The sequence below is a fragment of the Pecten maximus genome, chromosome 4, assembly GCF_902652985.1.
Source record: "Pecten maximus chromosome 4, xPecMax1.1, whole genome shotgun sequence".
Lineage (NCBI taxonomy): Eukaryota > Metazoa > Mollusca > Bivalvia > Pectinida > Pectinidae > Pecten > Pecten maximus.
The window spans coordinates 19,090,016-19,115,167 of record NC_047018.1 but is presented as its reverse complement, the minus strand read 5'-3'; the positions used below and the strand labels follow the sequence as shown (position 1 = coordinate 19,115,167).

General features: G+C 34.4%; 1 protein-coding gene across 13 annotated transcripts in view; it reads left to right on the top strand.

The window, feature by feature from the left end:
* LOC117325430 (receptor-type tyrosine-protein phosphatase S-like) overlaps positions 1-25,152 on the top strand; it is a 176,807-nt gene that overhangs the window by 67,734 nt on the left and 83,921 nt on the right. For 12 of the 13 annotated variants that reach the window (XM_033881621.1, XM_033881622.1, XM_033881619.1 and 9 more), the window contains 4 exons: positions 410-715; positions 14,069-14,101; positions 18,604-18,795; positions 20,314-20,424. In XM_033881621.1, the coding sequence (XP_033737512.1) occupies positions 410-715; positions 14,069-14,101; positions 18,604-18,795; positions 20,314-20,424 (642 nt within the window). The remainder of the gene's footprint in view (positions 1-409; positions 716-14,068; positions 14,102-18,603; positions 18,796-20,313; positions 20,425-25,152) is intronic. The other variant, XM_033881620.1, reaches the window with a different exon arrangement.

The following is a 25,152-nucleotide window of genomic DNA, read 5'->3' as shown; positions in this document are numbered from 1 at the left end:
CCAGGTTACAAAAAATTATGATCAAACTCCAGATTACATATGAACAAACCCTAGAATATAAGCCTAAGAACGGGCCCCGGGGACCTTGCTGGATTGTTTTGTTACGTTTTTTTTTTTTTTTTTTTTTCATTTCTGTATTTTCTAGTCCTGTTTTTCATCAATCACATGCATATGATTTGAGGTATATTTATCAATATGAATGTTTAACACTCAAGCTTTACAGAAGAAAATTCATGAGCATTACAAAATTAAATTTGTGTCCATATTTGAGGACGAAGTTGAAAACAGGGCTAGGCATCAATGCTATATCTGTTGTCTGTGTGGTAATGCATGTTTTGTTGTCAATCATTCAGGGTATTCCATGTCACATGAACATCATAGTCATTTCCATGTTTTTGTGTACTTTCAGACCCACCTCAAATCACACAATCGCCAAGGAACCAAAGAGTCGCCGAAGACTCCATTATCAGTTTCTTCTGCAAGGCATCCGGAAATCCCCAACCTCGCTTTCAGTGGGAGCGAGATGGCAAACGGATTAATCCAAAAAGGACACGTTACTTTATATATGATATGCCACATGGAAGTGTGCTGAGGATAGAGCCTGTGAAAGCCAGGAGAGACCAAGCGACGTTCACATGTATCGCCGACAATGGCATCGGAGAACCAGCCCGAGCCAACTCTACGCTCAAGGTCTATGCAATGAACAGGGACAAGGGTAGGTAACTCTAAATGCATGCACTTTCGTTTAACATCCCAATCACTTTCTTGTGAAATCAAGAGGAAGGTATAGGTTATTTCTCCCAGGCTAAAGAAACCTTCGTTGACTAAAGATCTTATGATCATCTGCAGGATTTCTCTTGCGCTGTTATGTAGCGACTTGCTTTATTGCGCATGTTGCGCTAATATTGCCTCACTATTGATATCAAAAAGGTGGAAGTTATTTCATGGTAAAAACGTATCATGTTTGGAACTCTCGTTTTGTACACCTTTAATTTCAGTCAAAGGAAGAAAATCAGCTGTCCCTGTAAAATACATGGTTGTGTTGTTTCTGATTTGTTTGTGAAGAAAGATGTGACTTCAATGAAATCTGTTAAGTGGTGTTAGTTCTTAGACAAAACGAAATCAGTTGATGTATACTAGATGTCAATTTCTGTAAGATGAAACAGTTGGTGTGATGTCATTATCTGCAAGATGAAATAAATTAAGGTGTTGTCTGATTCTACAGAAGTCAGTTGTGATGTCTAATTCTTAAGAAGTCAGTTGTATGATGTCAATATTCTACATAAGTCAGTTGTGTGGTGTCAATATTCTACAAAAGTCAGTTGTGATGTCTAATTCTACAGAAGTCAGTTGTGTGATGTCAATTTCTACAGAAGTCAGTTGTGTGATGTCAATTTTTACAGAAGTCAGTTGTGTGATGTCAATATTCTACAGAAGTCAGTTGTGATGTCAATTTCTACAGAAGTCAGTTGTGATGTCAATATTCTACAGAAATCAGTTGTGATGTTAATTTCTACAGAACTCAGTTGTGATGTATAATTCTGCAGAAATCAATTGTGATGTCTGATTCTACAGAAGTCAATTGTGATGTCAATATTCTACAGAAGTCAGTTGTGTGATGTCAATATTCTACAGAAGTCAGTTGTGTGATGTCAATATTCTTCAGAAGTCAGTTGTGAGATGTCAATATTCTACAGAAGTCAGTTGTGATGTCAATTTCTACAGAAGTCAGTTGTGATGTCAATTTCTACAGAAGTCAGTTGTGATGTATAATTCTGCAGAAATCAATTGTGATGTCTGATTCTACAGAAGTCAATTGTGATGTCTGATTCTACAAGCAAACTTATTTGTGTTGCGACTGGGAACTAAGGAAACTGCATGGGAATAAGTGAACTTATTTGTGTTGTGACTGGGAACTCGGGTAACTGGGAATAAGTGAATTTATTTGTGTTGCGACTGGGAACTCGGGTAACTGGGAATAAGTGAATTTATTTGTGTTGCGACTGGGAACTAAGGAAACTAGGAATAAGTGAACTTATTTGTGTTGTGACTGGGAACTAAGGAAACTAGGAATAAGTGAACTTATTTGTGTTGTGACTGGGAACTCGGGTAACTGGGAATAAGTAGACTTATTTGTCTTGTGACTGGGAACTGAGGTAACTGCATGGGAATAAGTGAACTTATTTGTGTTGTGACTGGGAACTAAGAAAACTAGGAATAAGTGAATTTATTTGTGTTGTGACTGGGAACTAAGGAAACTGGGAATAAGTAAACTTATTTGTCTTGTGACTGGGAACTGAGGTAACTGGGAATAAGTGAATTTATTTGAGTTGTGACTGGGAACTGAGATTACTAGGGATAGAAAAGGTATCTGTGCTGTAATTCCTGACCACTGAGGAAACTGGGAATAAGTTTTAAGTTATCAATTGATCCAATATGTTGTGTTTTATGGGGCAGTTTAATTATCTTGAAACAGTATCAATACAAGTTCAAAAATACACCAGCAAGGAATCTTAGTATTTAGTTTGGTCCTCGGCTATAGTAATGGTGAAGCCTGTATTTAGGAGTTTGGTCCTCGGCTATAGTAATGGTGAAGCCAGTATTTAGGAGTTTGGTCCTCGGCTATAGTAATGGTGAAGCCAGTATTTAGGAGTTTGGTCCTCGGCCATAGTAATGGTGAAGCCTGTATTTAGGAGTTTGGTCCTCGGCTATAGTAATGGTGAAGCCAGTATTTAGGAGTTTGGTCCTCGGCTATAGTAATGGTGAAGCCAGTATTTAGGAGTTTGGTCCTCGGCTATAGTAATGGTGAAGCCTGTATTTAGGAGTTTGGTCCTCGGCTATAGTAATGGTGAAGCCAGTATTTAGGAGTTTGATCCTCGGCTATAGTAATGGTGAAGCCAGTATTTAGGAGTTTGGTCCTCGGCTATAGTAATGGTGAAGCCTGTATTTAGGAGTTTGATCCTCGGCTATAGTAATGGTGAAGCCAGTATTTAGGAGTTTGGTCCTCGGCTATAGTAATGGTGAAGCCTGTATTTAGGAGTTTGGTCCTCGGCTATAGTAATGGTGAAGCCAGTATTTAGGAGGTTGGTCCTCGGCTATAGTAATGGTGAAGCCAGTATTTAGGAGTTTGGTCCTCGGCTATAGTAATGGTGAAGCCAGTATTTAGGAGTTTGGTCCTCGGCTATAGTAATGGTGAAGCCAGTATTTAGGAGTTTGGTCCTCGGCTATAGTAATGGTGAAGCCTGTATTTAGGAGTTTGGTCCTCGGCTATAGTAATGGTGAAGCCAGTATTTAGGAGTTTGATCCTCGGCTATAGTAATGGTGAAGCCAGTATTTAGGAGTTTGGTCCTCGGCTATAGTAATGGTGAAGCCAGTATTTAGGAGTTTGATCCTCGGCTATAGTAATGGTGAAGCCTGTGACCAGTTGTCCATACAACTTGTCTTGTATATAGACATACCTCCCCACGTGATAGTACATCGTGCTGCCATATGGTCTTCTAGTTACAAATGTATTGACTTAATACAAGATATTAGCCAGTCCTGGGATCCTGTTCCTATACGCTGCAGTGTTGGCTGACGGGACGGGATATTACCATGGACTTTCCACGCTGGCGTTGGCTCTGTATGCCCAGTCAGGTGGCTTAACATTGATGGGCAAAACAAAAAGGATCAATATTGGTACCCCAACCGATCCCGATGTGGAAACAACATGCAAATGATGGGGATGCCTGGCTAAAGGTCGGCCAGTCGTTATCATGCTCAAGGAAAATTTATTCTGACATTTGATTTGAATTTTTCCCCCTCATCTTGCAGATAAACATTTGTAGAATATCTAAAGGCAACATGAGATGGTCGGTACTGTTGAATCATGGACTTCCAATTGTGTGTGGGATGCTGGGATTGGTTGGTACCAGTCTGTCATCCATATTTTAATTGTTGAAGATTAGCTGTCTCCCATTTGGGAACTCTTCATTTAGCAATTGATCAGAGCAAATTCATTTGGCTAGTAATGCTGGTAATCAATCAGATTTTTTCGTCAGTTAAAACTTATATTTCAAATCATTTCAGAATTCCTTATTTTTGTTGAAGCAGCCTCTTTATAAGTAGATGGTTAAAGAAGTTTGGAGCAATATCATATCTTTTGTTGTAGAAGTTTGGGACAATATCATATCCTTTTTTGACAACATTGAGAGTAATTTCACAATTTGTTTTCTTATTATCTTAGTCTATTTTTAGACTATTTTTTTATTTTACTTTTGTGATTTGAAATTCTTTAGTACATTTTTCGATTTTCGGTGAACTAAAGATCAGTAGACATCTATACCTATAGATAGAGCACTGTTTGAAAGTTAATGAATATATGTAAAACTCCCACAAAGAAAACATGACTACAGAGACTTTTGATTTGAAGGGAAGCATGGTTGAGGCTTTTATTTGACATGGAGGGCACTGTCCTATCAACAATGGCTTTACAATGGTCAAATCTCACATTCAGATAGAAGGTCATTTTGAAATCGGGGACAGGTGTGTTTGACCTATATAGATGCTATGACATTGGGGCGTTACTGGTAAGGTCACTGACTCTTACCGCTGATGTCAATCTGGTGAAAATATGTAAATTCAGATGATTTTTTTTTCTAAAATCTCCTGAGTGTATTTGACTGCAAAAAAAAGTTTTAACATATTTTCAGAATTTTAGTGTCATGCTAATTTTAGAGAATATTTCCCTCTATCAGGGGTTCATAATAAAATTTTCAGCCTTTTTGCCCATACACCTACGGACATATGTAGGGTATGAAGAACAATAATATCATAGTTAATTGTTTAGATACATAACTTAAGATTGATTTCTTATACATGTTTGGAATTCAGCAACAAAGCTAAAAGATCTTTCTAAAATTTTGTTTAAACCAGTACATCCTCTGATACATATCTGTTAAATTGACTTACCAAGGTTTTCTGTATCAGTAAACATGACATGCAAATGATGTGCATTCACAAATTTAGACAGAATCATTGTGAATACATCCACTCCTAACATGAATGTCTATTTATCATGCTTAAAACAAGTAAATTATATAAATGCCTTGAGATTTATAATTTCATTATCAATTCAATTGTGTAATTGTTATTCTTTCCAAAAACCTGACAGTGTACTTGCATTGCGCAGGAGAAAATTACGCTTCAGACCATTAATTTTGCGAGAAAATAAATGGTTTTCTGTCGTCTTCCTTTACTGAATTAACATTTATTGGGGAAAGTTCAGTCTGAAAATCGATTGGTTTATTGAGCCAATATAGTAGTTTTGATATTGCAAAATTTAGGTGTCACACTAGTAAATTTTAGGTTTCATACCACAGTTTACATTTCTATCAGTTAAATGTATGACTTCAGTACTTGAACAAAATTTTCCAATATTTCTTTTCAAAACTTCTATCCATCAAAATTTCCAAAATTAAAAGTATCTTCTTTGTATAAGAAGACCACTATATCTAAGCATCAAACATTCCTATGGACATTTTTCAATAACCTGGTTATCTGATTTTCATACCACTCTATGTATGTTCCTTTCTGGCCCTGTCATTTTTGTTCCCATCCCAGACCTTGTGGACATATTTGTGGTTATGATATTCCACTGAATTTGACTGACACTATACTTTACTGCCAGGATTTGTCATCTTTATACAAATCTTTGAATATGTTTTGTTAATATTCACAAATAACTTCCCAATCATGAGAATTTCTTCTATACATTTATTTTTTGAGAAAACATGATTATAATGTTTGGCTGTAATGTAGGGTTTGATAGTCTGATCTAGACGGAGGATCTCTGTGCTATGTGTTGACGGTACAGGTATTTTTACCTGGTAGTCTAACATAATTTCTCCGTCATCCTCTTGTTAAAGGTGATCAGGTGTATACAGTCTTGTCAGGCCAAACATTTCGATGGCATCCAATTTAGAATCCAAACTGAATAGAAATTCACCTACCTGAAAGTAAAAAATTATATTTGCATTTTGTGTAAAATTTTATCATATATCTATGTCTGTAATGGACGTGATAAAAATTCAATTTTCACCTGCCCAGAGATCACTAGGTGCCCAAGTAATTGTGATTCCACACAGAGTTGTGTGGTTAAAATTTGTAGGAGAGAAAGAAGAATCTCGCACATGAAGTTTTATAATGATAAACCAAGTTATTTTTGTGAGGAAGAATCTAAATGAAGTCAAGAAAATACCTTTACTGGTAATCTTGCTATCAATTTTCAAGTCTTCATGTGTTCATACTTTTCAAAACAAATTTAATTCAATTTGATTTGATTAGAATAAGTTTACAAAGCCAATTCTTTACAGCATTCTTTCAACAAGCATGTTTCCAAATATGCTTTATAAGCAATTATTATTTCTTCATTGAACTTGATATAATTGAATGTCAATCTAATTATTCATTTTTAATTAAAATAATTTTTGAAAAATAAATTTTATTTAAATGTCAATCTAATTATTCAATTTTAATTAAAATATTTTTAAAAAATTCATTTAAACTAAACGAGCCCTTGGGTTAGGCTAACAAGGTAAAATTAAGATCACTTGTTTGTTCACATATGAGAAGGAAAAAACTAAACGTTGCTATTGTTACTTCAAAAAAGAAATTGTCCGTAATCAAATAATTTCTGCAGGGCATGAACACCAGGAGGCACTGTATTAGTGATTCTCAGGTATGACTAGTCCCCAAGGCTATCTCTCCGAGGCTCCACACATGAATCAAACAAGTTCTGTCTCGACTTGTCTGGCAAGGTTCATTATGTCTAGGAATTAGTCTGCAAAAATACGCAAATTAAATTTTTGAGAAGGAGCAAGACATCAAACGTATATATGTGTTTCCATGCAGCTTATTATGAAAGTATTTGCGAAGAAATGTTCACAACCTGAATGTTTAACCAGGAAATTTGTTCTTTTTTCAACACAGCTCAAGATTTGATTTAATTTGAATAATTTATTGATATCGATTTATAGAAAATTTAGATTTAAAAATCAATTTCAGTTCCATTATGATGTTTGTTGTGACCTTCTTTTGTTCCCATAATTAAATCACCGGAGGGCTTCCAATCGGCAGAAAGTTACGTCTATAATTCAAAAGTAATGTCCAAACCTTCAGTGATTATGGTGGATGTCATGTAACAAAATAGATTTGGACAGTCTTAATATCCCCTTGGGGTACCTCCCTGATCGCCCAATAGAATTGTCTTCACTTTGATAAGGTAAACTTACAATGCTTGGTGCTAGAAAAACAATTGCTCATTGCAAAACTGCAATTCCCAAACCAGCTAAGTCTTCAGATTTTCGTTTCCATGGAAACCTTTCTTTTTGTGCATAAAATCAATAGGCCGGTAGAGGGGCCTGCAGAATGACATAAATGAAAGTATTATCCCAGAGATGTTTCTATCTTCCAAACATCAGCGAATCAAATGAAACAGATTGCAAATTGAATGCCTCGTGTATCCATCGTGACTGTACAGCATCTTTGTGATTATTTATCACAAATTTTCTCTAGTCCTTGTCGTCGTGGTTCTGGTACAAAAAAAACCAACAGAGGGACAGACTTGGAAATTTCCATCATATAGTGGATACCAGTATTGACTTTTATGGTTTTTATTGTTCCCTTAAAAGTAATTTATCTTCTTGAACTTTCTTGTTTTTTGTGTTTGAAGGGAATAATTTTCTACGTTGTGAACACTATAGCCGTGTACGAAGATCTGCCCTAGTTCAAATCTAATGGAATTGATTATTTGTGTTTGATAGCCTATTTACACCATAAGCATTGTAGTCGTTACCGTTAAAGAACTACAGCCACAAACATTACTACTGACTATATAGCCACCTCAGGCTGGGTCGAACATCATACATAAACCTCCATCAATTATTGATACAAATGCCTACTGTATGACTTGGTACTGTGGGTACCATTGACTAAGTGGTTAAAATTCCATTCAGCAACAAATTTGAAATGAACTTCTAGGCTTCTTAAGCCACTGGCTTGGTTTCCCCTATCTAACATTCATCTTGTAGATATTTTGAATTTTTTCCGTGTCTAAATTTATCTTGTCTATCAAATGTGATTATTGAATGTTATAAAATTGATTTTCAAAATTGATTTTCAAAACGTTTTGCAGAGAATTCCTTAATTCGGTTTAAGATTTATGGGTATTTCTCTCAGCACATTTTGTGGTACCTACTTAGTATAAGGAAATGTAACCCTACATTAGAAATTGGACAATCTGTACCAATATTGGTGTAAGTGATGCAGAAGGATTTTCAGACATTGTATATCTTCTAGACCATTACTGGCAAAGCGGACTGGCTCTTATAAACTCTAATATAGAAATACCAGTATTTATTCTTGGCGGTAAAAAAAAATCCATTTTAATTTCATCCAATCAGTCCTGCATCGGTGATGACAGCAGAACACCCTTGTTCAATCTGCTAAGTTTCCAGGGAATGTTTTGATAAGGTGGTGACCAGACTGTTTGCGACACGACCCAATCAGAAACAGCCACTTTCGAGACATTGAAACGAAAGAATAGTGAAGTTAATTCGGCTTTTTCAGTGAGGTTCCCGTCACTCTACTGGGCCAATCAATTAGACAGGTTTCTACTGTGGAAGGGTAGCCATCCATCAGTTTCCTACACTGATATACATTGGTCACGATTATATTTCGGCTGCCCCATAGAGATGTGGACTTACAGGATAAGGGACCAGGGGATACAGGCAGACATAGGACTGCCATTTAGGGCCCATGATCAGATAAGAATCTCCAAAAATAGATTACTAGTAAAGGACCAAATGATAGATTTGTTGGATGACTAACAATGCAGTTTATCAAGAGGCCATGCCAGAGAGCTGATGACACACGGTAAAGTTTACAGATTTGTACGTTCAAGAGGCCATTACCCGACAGCTAAGTTGGTGTATGGTGAGGGACCATAAGTCTGTATATGATGATGACTATCACCATCCTGGAGTTAGAACATGTCCCTCCTGGTTTAACCGTTTTAGAAATTAAATGTCATCAAGCCATGTAAACAAGTTTTAAAATAAGAATCTGATTAGTTTTGAAGTACAGTGAAATTAAGTTTCCTTTGACATAGACAAATGAATCTCTACCAATCCTCTACAGTTATGTAAGACAAATTTCAACATGTCTCAATATTTAAAAAGAGCCTTGAAAATCCTTTGTGAATTTGTGCTTTGTTTATGAATAGTATTAGGGCTGTTAGAACAAATAACAGGAACTCGTAGATAACCTACATAGAAGCTAAACTACTGGCTCTTCTGTTGTCTTAACCACAAAAATGTTGCCATTATGTATGGAAGGGAAGTAACTCTCGTCCAACATGCAATGAAACTTCTACAAGATTACATTTCAAATCAACTTAAAAGCTTTGAAATGTCAATTTGTGTCTTAATTACTTTTGAAATTAGATCTGGCAAAATAAAGTGAGCAGTCCAACTGACATGTGCGTCTTAAAGTGCAAATAAATTAGACTGGAAATAAATTTCAATAAGGTTGTTCCATATATAGTGATGGTAGAAACGCTGTGTCTGCTTGTAGATAAAGCAAGCCCGTCATGTAGCGCCGCTGAGTTGTGTCATATGGCCTCAGTTTTTATTTTTAATCTGCCCACATTTAGCAGTGTTTGTGGTGCAGTGAAACCCGACGCATTGGTCTCCTTAAACATTGGTGTATTTAACTTTTTTTTTTCTCTTTTGGTGTGTTGCTAGGTGGAGTTTGGATATTGAACTTTAAATATAGAAACTTGAAAGGAACTATTACTGAAATAATGTGATGCCTTGGTTTGTCTTTTTATACGACAACCTTGATGATCGGACTGCACACAGAGAGTATCATTGTGGTCCCAGTTTGGGCTGGTGTTGTAGGGGTCCAAGTGGATTAAATGTAGCTCAGAGTCTAGTTACTACGACTGCAATTAGGTAATGACATATCAATGCATACCTACTGTCAAATAATTCTTTGACATATTATTTTGATGACCTGTAGGAGAATAATTAAAAGATTTTTTTTTTTTTTTTTGGATGGGGGGAGGGGGGGGGGAATTAAAGATTCTGAATCTTGAATACAAAAAAAAAATCAATTTTATTATCATTGTAATGTATTAAAATTAACCATGTTTCTGATGTACATGATTTGACTTTATTGTTGCTGGTGACAGGTCTGGTTATCAACAGTTTATTCACGTATCATAAACAACACTTACTTACTCTATGTAACCACATTCAGATAGACTTCAGGTAACTTGTCGTATGGTCAACACTACATCCCCACAGGGGTTCAATTCAAACTGTCATTGGAAGAAGATGGCAGACAATGACCTTGGGAGAAAAATCATTCTACAAAAAAGTTATTATTTTTATTTCAATTGCCAAACATAGACTAGAATCGATGTTGGTTTAGTGATAATAACATCCAGACATTCAGACAGCTGTTGGTGTAGTTTTATATAATGTACCAGCTGCTCCATAAATACTGAAACAGTTGGTAGTCATATAAAGTTGTAGTTATCTTAATAAATGCCCTGTCTTTACAAATATTCATTAATATCATACCTTGATGTCCCCACCTGTGTTACATTCCAACATGTTGATTGATCATATTGCTATTTCTGTCTTTACAATTTGTTTCTTTAACCATAAGTATGTAATTTGTAAACCTCCAGTTTTAATCTACAGGGGGTGTTAAATCTGTCAAATGTGGTTTGTAATTCAAATTTGATCACTAACAGATGATCTATCCATTATGATTTATATGATGCAATCTTTTTACTAGATTTGTTAATCTTTAGAGTTTTTTAAAATTTACAAGATGTGAACACAATCAGAAATTTGACTATATATTTATCTCGCCCCTACTAACTGGTAGAAACATATTGGGACTCCTGGCTCTCCCTGTGGGATTAGAAAATTGTGACATTTCTCATGAGCGATAATTGATTCTGTGTAACATTCTCTCAATGTCCTAAGGGAAGACATCTTATGACTCACATTTACAAACCATGTGTTGGTGATAAAACGACATTTAGGTTTTCGTGTTTGTGTCATATTTTGAAGAAATAACATGGCATCGTTTGTCATCTCTGTCACAAATAAAATGGGTTGTAAAATCAAAGATTTCATCGTCAAGGGATGTTAAACTTTATTTCATCATGAGTAGTCACAACATCTTAAAGTTGATACACTTTATATTACTGTTTTTTCCTCCATTTTAAATCTACCGTATCTTTTCAAGCTCGGCTAGTTTGATAGACGAGGCCATCCTGTGTTATACAAATCTGATCAATGCTGGCATCGATCTTGTGCCAAGGAAGTGATGTAATGTTCAAAAGAGGATTTTCTGGTTCAGGAAAAATGGATGTGTGTACATTTCATTATTTTGAATCGTAATTTGTTTGTTGTATATTTTATAAACTTATCTCTATGTGTGACTACATGTGTATAGGTATGAGGATTCATGGTCAATTTAGGAACTTTTAGCCAGGTAATATATTAATTGGATGGTGGCCTTACTTTTATGGTATATAAAAGGTTTTATTGTCAATTACATTTTCACATATTTGTCCAAATTGACTGTTGTATTATAAATTAAAATTGTGTCTGATCTCGTTTTTGATAAAAGGTAGTTTTCCAGCTATTCTCAGGCTATATTGTAAAGAAATGCAATTTTCCAGACGTATTGGGTTTGAAAGGAGTGTACGATAGTGTCGGATCAGCTGACTGAATACTCACTATGAATGAAATTTAAAAAGTCTGTGACCTGGGGCTAGGTAAATGTCTGTGAAGGAAATGTTTGACCTAGTTTTCTGATCCGTTTTTCATTCAGATTATATACGATGTGTGGTATTTCAGGAGTGGACCATGTGGGACGAGGCTATGTAAATACTTTAAATAGCAATTCTGATTTACCGAGACAGTCCCTCTGATTGTATCATGTTACATGAGGCAGAAACTGTGACAAATTTTGTCTGTGTTAGAGTAGAGAGTACATTGATGACAGGGACTGTGTCAGATTCTGGGGTATTCAGATTCCTCCACAATAGATCAAGTATCAGCCCTTACCACATGTTATAACACTACACTGTATCTTCATGTGTATTGTTTTGTTATTCACGAAAATGTAACGCAACAGCAACTTTTAAAAAAGTAGCTGTTAGTTATTTTGAAAATGCCTTTGTTATTATTTTGTTCAAGTCTTTGTTAGGAAGCAAATGTTTGTGAAATTGCTGATAACATTATGTCACCCTACTAAAACATGTTTTGTATGTATGTATATATATATATATAGTGTCACTCAGCTGAGAATTGTTTTATTTCCCTACTAAAACTTGTTGGTGTCATATATCGCCCTACTAAAACTTACAATTACAATGTGTGTCTTATGGGATTTCAGATAGAGAATTGATACTAGTAATCTTTTTTAAGTATTATATCATATACAGATGCTTGTACAAAAATAAATACTTGCAACTTTGCTCTTGGCATGTTGGAGTTATGTCCCTTTGATCACAAGTATGTGTGCTAACAGTATTGCAATGTCTTACCAGAGAATGTTGTAGTTAACTAATTTATACATTCTTACTGGGAACAAATCATTTAGTTCAAATTAATAAGACAATCTTCTTTTCCATTTGTGATTTAATTTTAATCACTTTCTCTATTAATTATACAAATATCAATCTCTAGAGGTCTGTTATTAGTAATACAAAGTTCATCCTCTCCTTTGCTTCATCCTCTCCTCTGTTAGGGATACAAAGTTCATCCTCTCCTCTGTTAGGGATACAAAGTTCATCCTCTCCTCTGTTAGGAATACAAAGTTCATCCTCTCCTCTATTAGTGATACAAAGTTCATCCTCCTCTATTAGTGATACAAAGTTCATCCTCCTCTATTAGTAATACAAAGTTCATCCTCCTCTATTAGTGATACAAAGTTCATCCTCTCCTTTGCTAATGATATCAAGTTCATCCTCTCCTCTGTTAGGGATACAAAGTTCATTCTTTCCTCTACTATTGATACAAAGTTCATCCTCTCCTCTGTTGATGATACAAAGTTCATCCTCTCCTCTATTAATGCTACAAAGTGCATCATCTCCTCTATTAGTGATACAAAGTTCATCCTCTCCTCTACTATTGATACAAAGTTCATCCTCCTCTATTAATGCTACAAAGTTCATTCTTTCCTCTACTATTGATACAAAGTTCATCCTCTCCTCTATTAATGATACAAAGTTCATCCTCTCCTCTTTTAATGATACAAAGTTCATCCTCCTCTATTAATGCTACAAAGTTCATCCTCTCCTCTATTAATGATACAAAGTTCATCCTCTCCTCTTTTAATGATACAAAGTTCATCCTCTCCTCTGTTAATGATACAAAGTTCATCCTCTCCTCTTTTAATGATACAAAGTTCATCCTCCTCTATTAATGATACAAAGTTCATCCTCTCCTCTATTAATGATACAAAGTTCATCCTCTCCTCTACTATTGATACAAAGTTCATTCTTTCCTCTACTATTGATACAAAGTTCATCCTCTCCTCTGTTAATGATACAAAGTTCATCCTCTCCTCTATTAGTGATACAAAGTTCATTGTCGTCTCCTCTATTAGTGATACAAAGTTCATTCTCTCCTCTATTAGTGATACAAAGTTCATTCTCTCCTCTATTAGTGATACAAAGTTCATCCTCTCCTCTATTAGTGATACAAATTTCATCCTCTCCTCTATTAGTGATATTTCTGCCCATGTGTATACGTACACAATATTAATTGTTTGAGTAAGAAACTTATTATGAATTTTTTCAGTGATAGGTAATTTCTGGACTTAATTTACCAACTAAAATAAATTAATAGATTGATGATCATACAAAGCTGTTCTGATGTATATCCAGAATCTTTGTCACTGTTTTGTCAGGAAAATTGATACTATTTATTTTTTCGATACTGTTTATTTTTTCTGTCTTTGTTTTGGAATTCAATTTGACCTTTGACCCCTTTCACAGGTATAAACCCAGCATGGAAAAAAATATACAAAGGTAACCATGGTAACACAGAATCTGAATAATATAATAATGCTGAATACTTACACAGAATTTAGAGTTATATATCTGGAATTTTAACAACAGTATTCACTTTTAGTGCTATAACTAAGATAAAGTCAAGTTCACTTCACTGCAGCCAAAATGTCCATAACCTGTCTGTGTATATATATGTAATCAAATATTTTAACTGAAAAGCGGACACTTATCAAAATCATTCTTTACATTTTTATGAATAATTTAGATTTAATCAAAACCGTTAATCTAGTACTAATAAACAACTAGACATTAAAGTGTATGTACTGTTCAGACTAAGTATATTTTGTTATAACAAGGGAAGTATACTTACAATGGTGTTGTTAATTATTACATATTGCACTGTCAAATCTTTAAGGAAATGAAATGATTTATATATCATGTTAAGTAAATTTAAAATATACTGTTGAATAAAATCTTTTAGTTTTAAGCATGTGAGTAAATCATTAATCAGCACAAATAGAAAATCACTGTTAAATAAAGTCTATAATTATGTGATGCATTTCAAATTAAGAAAAACTAATATATCATGTCCGAACACAAAACTAATATATCATGTCCGAACACAAAACTAATATATCATGTCCGAACACAAAACTAATATATCATGTCCGAACACTTTATTTTTCTTAAATTTTTCTTCTCAGAAGACTTAACAAAAAATATGAGATGTTACTAAAATTCCTTCATGTACAAAGCTCTTTAATGAAAGATGAATTGATCAAGTAAAACTTCTTCTGAATTAGTAATAAATGTATCGGGAAAATAGCCTATACAAATCACAGGTTTATAGTGATAGCATTCAACCTTAACTCTCAGATCGTATATCAAATCACAGGTTTATAGTGATAGCATTCAACCTTAACTCTCAGATCGTATATCAAATCACAGGTTTATAGTGATAGCATTCAACCTTAACTCTCAGATCGTATATCAAATCACAGGTTTATAGTGATAGCATTCAACCTTAACTCTCAGATCGTATATCAAATCACAGGTTTATAGTGATAGCATTCAACCTTAACTCTCAGATCGTATATCAAATCACAGGTTTATAGTGATAGCATTCAACCTTAACTCTCAGATCGTATATCAGACTTAGATTATCAGAGAAGGTTTGTATGTGAAGTGAATTTGACTTATTTCTGCTTCTACTGTGTGAAATATAGACTTTATCCAAGATGGTGTGTATTCTGTATTGAGGTTGTGTGGTAAAACTAGTTCATTAGGAAATACCTCCATTTAGACCATTGACATATATAATACAGACCGTTAAATTTGTATACTGACATTTCATACAGAATACTGTACAGAGACATTAACAGATCAGACAGAACAGAAGAATATTGACAGTTCAGACAATTCATCGAACAGAAGACTATTGACAGTTCAGACAATTCATCGTACAGAAAAATATTGACATTTCAGACAAAACAGAAGAATATTGACCGTTCAGACAGAACAGAAGAATATTGACAGTTCAGACAAAACAGAAGCATATTGACAGTTCAGACAGGACAGAGGAATATTGACAGTTCAGTCAAAACAGAAGCATATTGACAGTTCAGACAGGACAGAGGAATATTGACAGTTCAGTCAGTACACAGAAATATTGACAGTTCAGACAGAACAGAGGAATTTTGCTGTGGCAAATAAAATACTAATAGTGCACAACATACTGACATAACACATACATTGATTATTGACAAAATACATAATAATGACATTCCAAATAGATTATTGACATTCACACTTGATAGGTGAGAGATAATATTGTCGTTTCAGTTATTGATTGACAGTTCATACAGAAAGATAATAGTACATAACATGTAATACTGACAGTACAGACACAATACTGACATTAGATACCGAATGTTGACAGTACAGTCATAATATTGACAGACCAGACAGAATATTGTCAGTATTGAAAGTTCAGGCAGATCAACTCTACACAGAATATTGTAGTCCGTAGAGATTAATATTGATGAAGAGTTTGTGTGACCTAGATTTTGTGCTGCATTTCTATATTGGCGTTCCGTTTTGATATGACCCTCTCCCATACTTAATTGATGTTGTATAGATATCCTTTTCTTTTTGGTTGTCATGTACTTAATGTACCTGTATGACCTTGACGTGACCTTGATAAACGTTTGCTGCTGCGCCTTACCAACCCTGCTCGATTGGTTGACAAATCAAAGTTTGCACACCTGCCCGCAGCCATCGGAGTTATTCCCCTTTTGTACTACTTCTAACACGTTTCGGTCAATATTCTCCCCTGTATGGTGTAACACCTGTATATCATTATATATATATGTATACATTATATATACAATATACATATTTCTGCTTGCGCCCGCATTTTCCATTCCCCATTTATTTGTACCATGCATACCTTAAAAACGTTACAAATTTAACCCAAACAAACTCCCCTGCGTCATCCCTGCGTTCCTCGTTATTGCATCTTGCATCAAACATACCTACCAACCTCATTCTTTGCATTATGACTTTACATATATTTTATTAAAATTTAATATATTACAGGTAAAAGATATATTAATGATATCAATTAATGGAAATTTATGTGTAATATCTAATCAGGTAACTTTATTTGTATACATGTATTTCATTTCTTTGTAAAGTTCTCTTTAACTTCTCAATATGATGTATTAATGTACTATTACAGATGATTACAATATATGATATGCACATATGATTACCTTTATCCATGCACAACTTTCTTTGTCTTCCTGAAACAAAATCAGAATTTTTCCAATTATTTTTCTGCTATTGCATGTGACTCTAACCTTAAGCTTCTGTTTCTAACTTATTGACACTTCCACATTTGATACAATCATTGTATACAAATTAAGATGTAAAACCTGTATTATTTCTTACTTTTATAAAGATCTTTAATTATATGCATTGGTGCTGAAGAAAATATTTACAAATTAGAGAGAAAAAAAGTGTTTAATGTGTGGTTATGTAAGTAGATTTATCATTTAAGCAATTGTAACGGTCCAAAATTTGTATTGTTATGAACAGTTAAACATATTTTTGGCTTTCTCTAGCTTTCCTTTTTAAACAGTTAAAATGACAATATGTTTGGAAATTAAAGTTAAGTTTTACAAAAATGTTGTTCACAATGAAATAATACAGGTTCCAATCAAAAATTACATTCTTCAGAAATAAATTTCTTCTGAACTTTGTGTCAATTTCAGGAAGACTTTGAAAAGAAATTGATTCTTTGTACTGGAAATTGATAATCCTGATTGATTGACAGGTGGTTCAATAATGGATTTAAATTGTGTGTAATCTACATCTTGTTTGTAAAATTGTGTTTTTTTGTAACCTGGACAATTAGCAGGTGATTGGTAAGGTAATTAACTTATAATTAGATAAATCTATTACAGCAATATGCAATTAGTATGATGTCATTCTTCTTAAAGTGGAATATATTGATAATTTTCAATTTAGTGATAGTTTCCTTGTCAGGAGAAAATTCTAATTATGATGATAATAGTATTATGCATTTTAATTTCATATTTCTGAGTGAAGTTTGTTTTCACTAGCAGGACATTACGGATATCAAAATGTCACTCTGTCTTTTAGAAATTGACAGATATTTTTTATAATTTATATAAATTATTAACTTTCTGAAATCAACAATAATTATAAGTTTAAACTTGTTTTTCCATCCAAGTGAACTTCCACAGTATATTTATGTCTTATCTTTGTGGGATAATAGATGAAATTATTGTTTATCTCAGCATACCTGAAAGTATTATTGGTCTGCTTCATGACGTATTGGTTTGTATGACATTTAACATCGCTGGTTATTTTTAAAAAGCAATTTTTGATTTTATTTTACTTCTAATATAGAACGATATCACAGGTATTCATTCCGTGCTAAATCACTTTTTGATAAAGCTTAGAGATAATATCAGAAGTCATCTGTTTGAAGATCTCCAGAATGTAATATAAAACAAGGATTTTTGCATCAAGAAAACAGTATTGACTTAGTCTCACCTGTAATTCCTTGAATATTTGAATCAAAACACTATAGCCAGAACACGATATCTATAAATGTTTCTGAGATAAAATCATATCTTGAAAGTACTAGATATATTTTGTGAGTAGCATTTCAAAATTTATCGTAAACTTTTATTAAAAATAATAACAAATTTTTGAAATAAAAAATATTTTAAAGTTAGCACTGCAATTGTTCAAGCATAACCAAAACAAAACAATTTTCTGTAAGGGTTATCTCCCTTACAATAGCTTCGAGTGCATTTGTCACATAATGTGTTGTTTAAATGATACTTAATATCAGATATAGTCACTCAACTCTGCACTGTAAAATTATGCCAAAATAACTGTGTTTTTTTGTTTTTTATTATTCTGTTTATATCCTTGGATTTGTGATACAGCTTGTTACTTATGAGTTGTTGTTGCTGTCATTTTAGGGATCCCGAATGGCTATCCCAGCATCACAGTAAACCCAGAACTGAAGGCCGTAGAGAAAGATCGCCAGGTGAAGATGCAGTGTGAGGCAATCGCACGTAACGCAGAAGATATGGGCCGACCACATATATTCTGGATCAAAGATTACATTCCTGTGGATATGAGTGATCCAAGAATAACAATACAGCCCACAGGTATTCCACAATCCTAAAATCAGTCATCAGGTATTAACAATCCTAAAATTAGTCATCAGGTATTAAACAATCCTAAAATCAGTCATCAGGTATTAAACAATCCTAAAATCAGTCACCAGGTAGTAACAATCCTAAAATCAGTCACCAGCTATTAAACAATCCTAAAATCAGTCACCAGCTATTAAACAATCCTAAAATCAGTCACCAGGTGATTAAACAATCCTAAAATCAGTCACCAGGTATTTAACAGTCCTAAAATCAGTCACCAGTTATTAAACAATCCAAAAATCAGTCCCCAGGTATTAAAAAATCCTAAAATCAGTCCCCAGGTTTTAGACAAACCTGAAATTATCCAACAGGTATTAACAATCCTAAAATTATCCAACAGGTATTAGACAATCCTAAAATTATCCAACAGGTATTAACAATCCTAAAATCAGTCCCCAGGTATTAACAATCCTAAAATTAGTCAACAGGTATTAAACAATCCTAAAATTAGCCACTAGGTATTAAACAATCCTAAAATCAGTCACCAGGTAGTAAACAATCCTAAAATTAGCCACCAGGTAGTAACAATCCTAAAATCAGCCACCAGGTATTAAACAATCCTAAAATCAGTCCCCAGTTATTAAACAATCCTAAAATCAGTCACCAGTTATTAAACAATCCTAAAATCAGTCCCCAGGTATTAAACAATCCTAAAATCAGTCCCCAGGTATTAAACAATCCTAAAATCAGTCCCCAGGTATTAAACAAACCTAAAATTATCCAACAGGTATTAACAATCCTAAAATTATCCAATAGGTATTAAACAATCCTAAAATCAGTCACCAGGTATTAGACAATCCTAAAATTATCCAACAGGTATTAACAATCCTAAAATCAGTCCCCAGGTATTAACAATCCTAAAATTAGTCACCAGGTATTAAACAATCCTAAAATTAGCCACCAGGTAGTAACAATCCTAAAATCAGCCACCAGGTATTGAACAATCCTAAAATTAGCCACCAGGTATTAAACAATCCTTAAATCAGTCACCAGCTATTATACAATCCTAAAATCAGTCACCAGGTATTAAACAATCCTAAAATTAGCCACCAGGTATTAAACAATCCTAAAATCAGCCACCAGGTATTAAGTAATCCTAAAATCAGTCACCAGCTATTAAACAATCCTAAAATCAGCCACGATGTAGTAACAATCCTAAAATTATTCACCAGGAATTCACAATCCTAACCTGCAGGTATACCATCACATATCAGCTATGATGCTGGCTAAAAACTGACCACTTTCTAAATTATATAGGTATGGAGATGTTTCGATATCAGGTGTTTTAGATAGTAATTAATATTGTCTATGTCTTAAGAATAAATAAAGAAAATATTCTGAACAATTAATACTCATTACTGAAAGAAACAATTGCAATGGGGAGTTATTTCCCTTTGACTATAACAGTGCATCAGAGAAGGGAGCTAACTCCTGCTGCTTTGATTCAGATTTGTATTGTGTTTTCTACAGGTACCCTGTTTATTGAGAGAAGTCAAGAATCAGATGCAGGGAAATATGAATGTGTGGCAGAAAATCAAATAGGAGTGACATATTCATTTGCAGCTAACCTTTATGTGCGAGGTAAGTACATGATATTTTAAAACCTCGATGCATTGTCTATAATTCCCAGGGACAATTTTTGATTGTGTAAAACAGATGTTGGGTGGGTTTTTTTTCATGGCAAATTAGTTATTACCCTTCATAATGTGACAACAAGGTCCATTGTTAGAAAGGAAACTATTCATCCAATAACTTTACTGAAAGCCCCATCAGGCATCTGACAGTTTACATATATGATATTTGTGTTATTTCCTAGTCCATTACTGATAAACAGCCCATGTATATATTTTTAATGATAGTATTACACATACCATTATACACAGCTATCATTTCTAAATACCAAATTTCCCGAGTCATTAGGATTATAATCAACAATCAAGGAAATTTCTATATATACCTAATTATCTGATAATCATAGCAATATTACACTCATTGATTTTAGAACACAATTATTTTTCTGAAATTACATCAGCTGTAAAAAAAAACCCTCTGTATGCTAGGAAATTGAAACGGACTTGAAACTGCGTAATATGTTATGATGAAAACATTTACGTAGGTGTACCATAAACTTGTTATTCTGTATAGTGGAGTCTGTTCAATGTATATAACATTTTTTGTTTGAATTTATCTCTCTTCCTTATAAATCATTTCTTGATATATCTACGCAAATATTCATTCTGAATATCTTCAATTGTGATGACGGCTTTGTTGAGAGTATTTTACAGTCCCTATGAGATAAAAAAGGTTATTCTTTGTCTTCACTTTGTTTCATTTAGCAATTTCCTATCTCAGACCAAAAACAAAATAAACATCACCGATAAATTGGTTTTCTATCACAAACCAAAAACAAAATAAACATCATGGATAAATTGGTTATCTATCACAAACCAAAAACAAAATAAACATCACCGATAAATTGGTTATCTATCACAGACCAAAAACAAAATAAACATCATCGATAAATTGGTTATCTATCTCAGACCAAAAACAAAATAAACATCATCGATAAATTGGTTATCTATCTCAGACCAAAAACAAATTAAACATCATCGATAAATTTGTTTTCTATCACAGACCAGTACTATGATCATTACAGGAAGTATTGTTTTGGTGAAGTCTAGGAGACGATTAGTCATGTCCATAGATAGTCATTAAGACTGTTATTCTCGATAATTGATAAATCCTAAACAGACATACTCCTTTTATAGTTGGAGTACTGTATATACATGTAGTAATGTAAGTTTCTGGTTCATATCTAGGATTGGGAACCTTAATCAAATAAGAAATTAATTTCTGTGAGAAAAAAAGAAAGAAAATTGACAAAAATAAGGAAAAATCCTAGGAAACTCCCTAAACCAGTACAAATAGCTAGCTATACAGACTAATTCAAACTGTTGATGTAGGTTTGTCAGGTAGATTGAGTACATACTGATGTAGTTTTGGTGGGCTGGTGGGCGTATGTAACTTTGATGAGCTAACTATTGGTAATTGATGGTTTGATTGACCTCCTCGATGTCTTATCTAGATCAACAGTACAGACATGCCCTCACAACTAAAATGGTTCTTGTAGTCTTTAGTAGTATACGCACAAACTTCATTGGCAGCACCTGAAATTAACCTTTACTGAATTTGGCTGAAAAAAATACTGAATATATATATTGGGTTGTACATTTCATTTATTAAAACATTTGTGTTGGCATAAAAGGGTTTAGTTTCCCCTCAAGAGCCCTTATTGCCCACCTAGACCTGTAATTGAATTACAGCGCGAAATCAATTAGACAAATGAAGATACAAACAAAAAGAAATACCAACCATGACTTTAATTGAATGCTGATAGGAAAATACCAATTACATGTAGCATTAACAAATTAGATGTTGATTTTCTTCTGTTTTAAGGAAATTGGTTCTGGTATCAACACAGTCATTACTATTTTTTTCATAAATTGTTTATATTTATATGTTGTTAATGTTGTACTTGCCGAGATAAGACTGTAGGTTAAAAAGAGGTTGGCAAGATGGGATGGGGAGACTGAACTTAAAATTATATAGAACACCTGTTCTGATTCACGTGGTGTGCAAACGATGCAACTGTTCACCATTTCTCTACACTTCATCCTTGGTTACAGATGACTCCCTAGTGAGAACAACCCCCCCCACCCCCCCCACCCTACTAAAAGATTTAAAAAAAAAAAAAAAAAAACATGACACAACTTAACTGGGTAACAGGTGCATCATGGGAAAGATCAGTGGTTGCCAAGTAACATTGGAGCAGGTGATCAAGTAAACTGTGCCAAACCTGATAGGGAGTTGTTTACCGATAACAACCCAGTATATTAATCAGGACCCCTTTTACCAGTTTGTCACCCAAAACCCTACTCTCCACCCCCATCATCACTCCCTCTCATTCACAGCCCAACCACCCACCAACTGGCCCCCAACCCCAACCCCTCCGTCCCTCCTTCCATCCCTCTCTCTCTCCCTCCCTCCCCCCTCCCATTCACTGCCCCTCCACCCACCCCAGCCCCTCCCTCCCTCCTTCCCATTCACTGCCCCTCCACCCACCCCAGCCCCAATCCCCCCTCCCGTTCACAGCTCCACCTGAACAACCCCATCCCTCTTCAAGGGATGATATAAATTTACTTGAGAGATTATGGACCCCTGCCTTCAGGGCTCTTCTGTCTAACTCTCCTTTGTCTATCTTGATTGTTTGTGTTATCGACACACTAATATTGAAGATCAGCCACAACTCCCTGTGGTTTATGTGACTTTTTACACTAAGATGGCTTAGAGGTGCAGTAAATTTGAAAGTGTGTTGATAGCTTAATTGGCACTTTGGATAATATGTTTCCACCTTCTCACACTTCATCTTTCAAAAAAAACTCTTTTGTTTTGACAGAAAAAAAATTAAAGAGCACATGAACAAAATCTTTGTGCAGCCATATTTTTTTAGTTTCAAAATATTGTAGTAAGGGAAAGTATAAACATAGAATTATTTCTTTTGCCTGTGACACATCTGTTTTCAAAATGGAAAACTAATAATACAGAAGCATATTATTGATTATAGCTTAATCAACAATTTATTTTAATGTCATGACATTTGTTTTAATACAAATATAGACCCCACCGAAACAAAATATGTAAAATGAATCTTAGACATACAACATTTACATCAAGAAAATTAAAAGACTGTGATACCTGGAGTTATCCATGTACACCAATGTCTGACAGTATAACAGTATACCCGGAGATTTGGGGAAATTAAAAAAAAAATGTATATGTATGTAGTTAAAACGTTTAAGAGATAGCTGGGAGGAGAGGTTTGGAATTGGGGGAGGAGGTAAAAAGCTGTAAGGTAATGGAAGATAGAGAGACAGACGAAGTTGAGCATGGGAGGAGGGGAGAAAAACACACCTACCACTACCATTAACTCCAAACATCTCTAAGACCATGATTAACTTAGATTATGCTTTCATGAAAGCTAGACTTGGATGGTAAGATCAATGGACATTTAGATTTTCTGTGGCTTCAAATTTTAATTAGACTAAACTGATGGTGGCTATAGGATATTTTTTTGCACCAAGAACCACATTTTTTTTATCATTTCCATCAGAACTGGTATAAAGTACCGTGTAGTATTTTTGGATCAGAGGCTTCAAAGCTAGAAAAAAAATGGACATGGGATCTTTTCTCTGTAATCTATATTCTAATACTTGAAGTCTCTGAGGAACTTTTTTGTACTGGATTCTATTCCTCCTAGCTTTCCTATTCTAGGAAATAGGTCAAGTCCTGTCTGTCAAGCTGACTGATCTTATCTGTGTGGCCATAGCCTGATAACCCACTGACCACAATAGACCACAATAGGCACACCATCCTTCATTTTACAAGGACTAAACGTGAAATGAAGCCTCTCTCTCACCTCTAACGCAGTTTTATATCTCAAAACTCATCAGGTAAAGACGACTGATTCTCCCTCGACACACCCTCAAAACCTTGCCATAAATATTTTATCATGTAATTTTCGTACAGTGGTGCATGCAGTTTCTAGGGTTGGGCAGTAAAAAGGCTCATAGTTTAGAGAAAACAAATATAGGTAGAACATTGTGTTAGGTCACAAGACCAAGGAGTTCTGCTGGGAATTGATACGGAAGCTGAGATATATATATACCTTCGACCCTACAATTTGATATAATTGCAGTTAATAAACGGATAATCTCAAAATCCAAAGTCTTAGTATAATGTTTAATCATTGGGCTATGGTTTCTTAGTTCTGACCTGTTACTGTAGTATAATGTTTAATCATTGGGCTATGGTTTCTTAGTTCTGACCTGTTACTGTAGTATAATGTTTAATCATTGGGCTATGGTTTCTTAGTTCTGACCTGTTACTGTAGTATAATGTTTAATCATTGGGCTATGATTTCTTAGTTCTGACCTGTTACTGTAGTATAATGTTTAATCATTGGGCTATGGTTTCTTAGTTCTGACCTGTTACTGTAGTATAATGTTTAATCATTGGGCTATGGTTTCTTAGTTCTGACCTGTTACTGTAGACTCTGGGAATAAGGTTGGGAGGAGTCATGTAAAAATTATAGCTTTCACTATAGACAGTAAATTAGATAGCAAATTAGGGCACAGAGGGGGAAAATGGCCTTCAACAAAGCTTGTCAGAGAGAGGCTGCCGTGATTGGATCAATATCATCAGAGATAAGTCCCCGGTAACTCTGGTAGAATTAAACCTGGTAACTCTGGT